General features: G+C 39.0%; 1 protein-coding gene across 2 annotated transcripts in view; it reads left to right on the plus strand.

Moving 5' to 3' along the window:
• The window catches only part of LOC125277464 (exportin-5-like), a 44,928-nt gene extending 38,691 nt beyond the window's left edge, over positions 1-6,237 (plus strand). For both annotated transcript variants that reach the window (XM_048205853.1, XM_048205852.1), the window contains 5 exons: positions 273-373; positions 467-574; positions 759-896; positions 1,521-1,685; positions 5,630-6,237. In XM_048205853.1, coding sequence (XP_048061810.1) covers positions 273-373; positions 467-574; positions 759-896; positions 1,521-1,685; positions 5,630-5,779 — 662 coding nt within the window. In that variant the 3' untranslated portion in view covers positions 5,780-6,237. The remainder of the gene's footprint in view (positions 1-272; positions 374-466; positions 575-758; positions 897-1,520; positions 1,686-5,629) is intronic.
• Positions 6,238-7,086: the final 849 nt, after the last annotated feature.

Below are 7,086 nucleotides of genomic sequence, written 5' to 3' on the forward strand. Positions count from 1 at the left end.
TCTCATCCTATTTTTTTTTTTTTTTGAGGAGGCACTGCCTCTCTTGCATCCTCAGAGGAAATGCCCCTGATTCACAGGTTATTTTACTTTCTGAACAAGTGTGGACCAGAGTGTGTGTTGTTTTCATGTGCATCATGCTCACTAGTCCACGGGAAAGCAGTCACATTACCATTTTTTTCCATATAAACCATGCTCTGTTTCAGACTAAACTGGTAGTTTGAAAGCCTACTGAGTACTGTGATGCAAGTTTTTTCCCCTTATCTTCTGTTCAGGAGACGAGGAGATGGTGTCGATGGATTCCTCACAGGGGATTCAAATGAATACACCTACAGATGAGCTCTCAGAATTGGGCAAGTGCCTTCTCCGTAGTGAGGTAACTAAACATTTCTTTGTGAGCTCCATCAGTTGGCTTCTACAGCTGAGCTCTGTGATCCGAATGAAAACCATTTTCTCCCCTCCTTTTCAGGATATTTATATGAACCTCCTGACTATATGTTTTAACTCCCTTTCCTGGAAAGACACTATAAACTGTCAACGGACTGCTGGTGTGCTCTGCTGGACTTTGCTAAAACAGGTGATGATTTTTCCTGTCTGTCCCTCTTAATAAAATTTTCAAACATAAACAGTTCACCGCAATATTTCTGTCAGTCTGCAATGAGATTAGAATTGAATTATATAGAGATGCCAGCTATTTTATATTTGAATCCTTTGCCTTTTGCAAATACTTTTTGTGTGTATGTGAATGAATTCTTGTGCAGGTGCTCGGTGGTAACCTGCTCCCGGAGGCTGTGACGTGGATCTACACCAGTGTACTTAAGGGTCTGCAGATGCATGGGCAACACGAAGGCTGCAGTGCTGCGCTAACTCAGCTGGCCTTTCTCATCTACGAGTCTCTAGTGCGTCATTTCAGCTCAAATATCATAGTTTGCATGTTTCTCAGTGAAGTATGGGAAGCACATTTGTACATATATCAGTGCAGATCCACAGTAAAAAGTTCACTTTTTGTCATATGTTACTGGTGCCCAAAGCAGCTAAACTACTGAATATCAGGCCTGTTTACACTTGGTATTAAGATTTCATTTTGGTCGATCAGATCACAAGTGAACGATGCTTAATACAGGTGTAAACGGGGTCTAAAACGTTTTGAACTTGTCCAATTTCTGGATTGCTTTGGTAGTGGAAGCACTCATGTGGTCAACCCCCCCCCCCCCATTTATCCATGCTCAACCAATGCTTCAACGCTCAAAGAGAAGCACTCTATAACTATTATCAGTTTAATTTTCATAAAAGTCAAAGACGATCATGCTGATCCACATAGATTAAAGTGCAGCATCTAACACCACTGTGTTATTGGTACTTCATGTACACAAAGAACAGCGATGTTAACACTACTTACAGTATTTCTGAATGCACCTTGTAAATGACTTTCTAAATGACCATAGTAGTGACTGAATGCATTGGTGAGAAAATGTAATGCATTAACAATGAAGTGACATTTTCATTCTGATATTTCTCTACAGAGGCCTCGATATGCTGAGCTGCGTTTCGTCATGAATCAGATTCCTGATATCCAAATTGATGCCCTGGAGCAGTTTGATCAGAAGGCTATCCAACCCGCTGTAACAAAGGCAGGAGAGAAGAAGAAGAAAGAGCAGTTTAGACGGCTCATTGCAGGCGCTGTTGGGGTATGGCCACTTTTAACATTATTAAAAATACATACATATTTTTTTTTTTCCCATGGAATACACTTGTTTGTTCAAAAATAATTTATTTTCAAGAGGTATATAATCTCTTGTGACTTTCATTATGGCTATTGAAGTCATGCTTAATTATATTCAAACTTAAATTAAACTAAGCACATAATCAATACCTGAGATTGTCATTGGAAATACAGCTTGAATGTTCTTGTTCCCAACCGAAGCAGTGTTATGGCATTTGGAAAACTCCATTATGTTTATGATGTTCAAGGATATATTTATGGGATCCTGCTCTTTGGGGATCCTGCCTTCCCAGTTAAATAAGGAGATGATGGTGTCAGAACACTTTTAAAGAGATTTCAGAACAAGAAGAGGGAGAGACTGCAAAATAAATAAGCCATGGCAAAACATTTATTAAAAAAAAGACAACAAAACAAAACTGGTAAGCTGTCCTAGCATTTTAAATGAAGTGTTATTCAACCAACTTTGAGAAATTATTTCACAGTATCTCAGCTCTCTTTTAAGAATATCAACACACATATGACAAAACCCCCAAAACAGAAAAATGAAAGAATAGGGCACTTAAAAGAATTTTCTTAGCTGTATCATTTATGGCCTCCTGGGTTCTGAGTGAACAACCACAAGTCCTTTGCATATAGTGAAACCAAGCCTACCCTGTTGACACCAGATGTTAATAGGGATGGCTTCAGAGAAATTGAGGGTGCTATCTTTAACCATTGAGGTGAAAGAGGGCCTGAGTTCTAACACTTGCAGAGGGAGCCTATCCCCTATGTTTGATGATATTGACGTCTCCTAATAAACCCTTTTTGTTTTCTCTAAAATTATGTCTGCATTCAGTAAAACCTATAATGGGCCTATAATGTCTCTGTGCATACGTAACCCTGGTTTCCTGAGTCAAATCAAGTCAAGTGACCTTTATTTGTATAGTGCTTCATACAATGTAGATTTTCAAAGCAGCTTTACAGTGATAAACCGGAAAATAAAGATTCAGTAATGCAAAAAGCTGTAAAAAGAATAGTGAACAGTCATTATTCAGTTGAAATCAGTTCAATGTTGATTCATTTCGGTTCAGTAACTGTGTTAAGTTCATCAATTTCGGAATGAGTTCAATTCATCTATAAAGCAGCTCTGGAGAAGACAGTGACGTCATCATCCAGCTCAGTTCAGTTCAGTTCTCATCCAGTAGTGTCAATGTAGTGCAGTCAAGTCTATAATATCGCAGAATATTAGCTGTCCCCAACTAAGCAAGCTAAAAGGCGACAGTAGGAGGGAACCTAAACTCCATCAGGTGACTCAAATGGAGGGGGAAAAAAAAACCTTGGGAGAAACCCGGCTCAGTCCGGGGGACCAGCCCTCCTCTGGCCAGGTGAATGAACATGGTGTGGTGATGATTGCAGGCTGCATCACACAAGTCAGATTGTGGATTGATGTCATTCAGAATATTTCCTCCAGTTCCTTCATCATACCAGCATTTGGTGGGAGGGGAGTTGAAGGGTATTTGTCTGGTTCTCATGGTGGTCTTAGGATCTGTGTCAAAGGCTGTCTAGTCTACAAAGTCCTTAGTAGGGAATGATATGCTACATCAGTAGCTGATGCTATAGGAATATCCTCCAGATGTGATGATTGTCTGAAGCTGGTATAGAACAACATCAGCTCATTTGCCGATGGTGATAACACCGCCCTCTCAGACGCCACATCATCAGGAAACCTATATAACCGAGATGTTCCCTTTCGTGGGTTCACTCGACGCTGCATCAGGAGTCACGCATCCAAATGATAAAACCTGATAAGTGTGTGAAGATGCCCAGCCTGCCACCACACAAATATCTTCCAAAGGTGCACCCTAAGATAACCCCTATGAGGAAACTAGTAGATTGAGCCTGAACACAAAGATGTGACGACAGTCCGCACGCCTCACAGGCGAGAGGAACCACATCCTTTGTTTTGTAGCCGCAACACCTTATTTACAACCACTGATCTGATTTAAGTGACTGACTGTCCTGTGTGGTTGAGGTAAATGACGTGATGTGTGGCCAAGTATGGTGTCCCATACTCTGAATTTGTGCTCTGCATTTCACCCATCCAAGTGCACACACTCACACCCGGAGCAGTGGGCAGCCATTTTTTGCTGCGGTGCCTGGGGAGTGATTTGGGGTTCTGTGCCATGCTCAAGGGCATCTCAGTTGTGGGTAATGAGAGTGGAAGAGAGCGCTGTTCATTCCCTCCCCCCACCTACATTTCCTGCCAGTACTGAGACTTGAACCCGTGACCTTCAGGTTACAAGTCCGACTACCATTAGACTACAATAAAATCCTCACAGGACAAAGCCATGGGCAGCCTCTCATCCCCTGCAACTGGTAAGGTAAAGGAGAAAATTACTGGAATTCCAAAAACTGGGAGTGAAAAGTAGAACCAACCTCAGGAACATGCCCCAACATATGGTTGCAAAAATCCATATAAGATGAGCTCATCAAGAAGGCATGCAAATCATCAATTCACTTAAAGCAGGGGTGTCTTGGAGGGCCACTGTCCTGCTGAGTTTAGCTCCGTGGCCTTGGCCCTCCAGTGGCCCTCCAGTAGCAGGATTGGACAACCCTGACTGAAAGGATGTTAAGAGCAATGAATTCAACTTAAGAGTCAGACTTCTCTCAAAGCCATTGAAGGCCTTGTCAAACCTTTTAAGACTACAGATACTGTAGGTCCCAAGAAGGAACACAAGCAGGACGAACACAAACTGTTTCTTCACGGTTGAAATGGGAGAAAAGCGAATGCCTCCCTAACGAAACACCCTCAATTGGTACGTGCTCAGCAGCAATTTAAACACTTAAAATCATACAGCCTCTTCGTAGAGGGAGGTCTGGCATTCAGAATGTCTGAAATCTCTGACAAGAGACCAGAATCCATCGGAGAACCCCACTCTAAGGCAATACAAAACATTTCCACATCCTAGGTTGGGGATGCCACACACTGCCATGTGTGTGGCTTCTTTTATCATTTGCTCACTTTATTCCAAATTTGTATTTGCAAAATAACTTTATTTTGATGAATGTTTAACTGTTTTGTCAATACAATAAGTCAGTGTAATCCAAAACAACTTGAAGGTGGGAGTGGGCTGTTTCGACTTGGGCCTTTATGCAACTACCCAGAAATATGTAAGAACACTTAGGAATTACAGTATAGAGCAACATTCTAGAAATCACACAGAACACCTTAGCAACAATACAGCAATAGGCTAAAACCCGTAAAGTGCGACATTCAGGTTCCATTCATTTTCTCCAAAGGGGAATTGATTTTTAACAATAACTTATAAACCTTTAAAGACAGAACTGCTTTGAGCTCCGAGGTCCTTTTTTAATCCATTCAGTTTACATTATTTCCACTAATAATCATGTTTTACAGTGGAATTCTTGGTGAAAATCTACCAATGATGCTGTAACGAAAATTCCACCAATCAAAGAATTGTGGTGAGCAAATCACGCCAAAAGAGATCTGCAGGGAAACTTAGAGAAGCACAGAGAATGACTTAATGGAGTCGATCTCCATATGCTCTCAGAATACTTAAATATTTTTAAAAATCCCTATGGGAAAAATTAAGGGATCACCTAATCTTCCACATGGACCATTGGTGCTTGGACCCTGATGATTTTATCCTGTATTGCTCAGCTCTAACCATTCATACAGTTCAACCGAGTAAACCTTGCTAATAAAATAAACACAATATATGAACTTTTTTTTTTCTTTTTCTTTTTTTTATGACAAAATTGGTCCTAAATTTGAATAAAAGTTATTTCCTGGTTTGCTAAAATGGTATAATATCTTTGATTTATTATACACAATTGCATTTGATTTAAAATGTTGACATTTGTCTGACAATATTTAATCAATTGGTCCATTTGTGTGTGTGCTGATAGAAACCCCTTGGACAGCAGTTCAAGAAGGAAGTACACATCCGAAACCTTCCATCTCTGTTTAAGAAGCCAAAGCCTACGAAAGATGTGCTGGAGAACACTGATTCTGCAGGTCTGATCGCTCTGTTCTCTCCTGACCGCGACAATTGCTGAGGGAACCTCACTACTCTTGTGTGTAGTACAGTATCCAGTCTGAAAATCCTTTTTATGGACATGGATGGTTTATTGATATGAGGAAATACAGCAAGGACATTTGTGTTTCGTCATTTGGGTGTACAATGTTTCTCTTCTTTTGTATGGATCTATGTAATAGATCTGTATAATTGTTATTTAAAGAATAATTAAAAATCTTGCTGTCGGAGCACCTCCTTAAAAAAAAAAAATAAATAAAATAAAAAAGATTAAGTCTTGTTAATTATACAGTATCATATCTGTTCTGGAGATCTGATGTGCAAAACCAGCATCCAGCACTACATTCCAATAGGAAACAATGAGCTATTTTTAAATAAATGACAAACTCGACACTAATTTGACATGTCTGTGTACAGATTATGTAAAAAGTGTTGTGATTTATACTCTGCAGTTTTTAATAAATGTATACCTGGACAGTTCTCAGTGATTGAATGGACTCTTTTCTCAGTTGTGAATAAAGGTAAAGTCTACATAAAATATTTAAATTACTGTGGCTGTGAAAAATCTGCATTGTTTATCCTTTTGATCTTTCATAAAAAAAAATTACAATTCTAACCTTTCATCAAGGTAAAACAATTGAAAGTGGGGGGAAAAATCACATAAAATAAATGTTTTTCTCAAATACATTTTGGCCACTGTTACTGGCATATAATATATATATATATATGTGTGTGTGTGTCAGTGCAGCTGAGCATTTAGTCTGCACTGCATAATAGATGGATAAAGACATTTCTTCACATAGAATCCATGTAATTATTTTAATGCAATTAAGAATTACATTGTTATCCAGAGGCATTTTTACCTTCATAAGGGCAATTTGTTCTAAGCTTATCTTGTCAAATTCTTTTCATTTAAATAATAAATGCATTTTATTGATAATAGGGCTGTAAGGACTTCTCCTTACATAAATCTATTTTACACTATGTACACAAAATAGTTACTCATGACCTTGAAATGTCCCCATTTAAACCAATTAAAACTGCACAATTGAATCCAAGTACCATCTAAACATAAAATCATACTTTTTTTTTAGGCTTTCGTTCTGTTGGCAAGGCTTCAAATTTTTATTATTTTCTACCAGATGGCGCTATTTCTCAGGTTTGGCCTACAGAGTAAATTCTTTCTTCTTCCTGTTTTTGCTTCTGTTGTTTATAGAGCATCGCAGGCTAGTTGAATAAATGATGCAGCTGTTAATTGTGTGGGTGTGTTGGTATGTGTGTAGTGAGAAATGTGTGTGTGTCAATGGTAGTTTTTGTTTGTTTGTTTGT

The sequence above is a fragment of the Megalobrama amblycephala genome, linkage group LG10 (assembly GCF_018812025.1).
Source record: "Megalobrama amblycephala isolate DHTTF-2021 linkage group LG10, ASM1881202v1, whole genome shotgun sequence".
NCBI lineage: Eukaryota > Metazoa > Chordata > Actinopteri > Cypriniformes > Xenocyprididae > Megalobrama > Megalobrama amblycephala.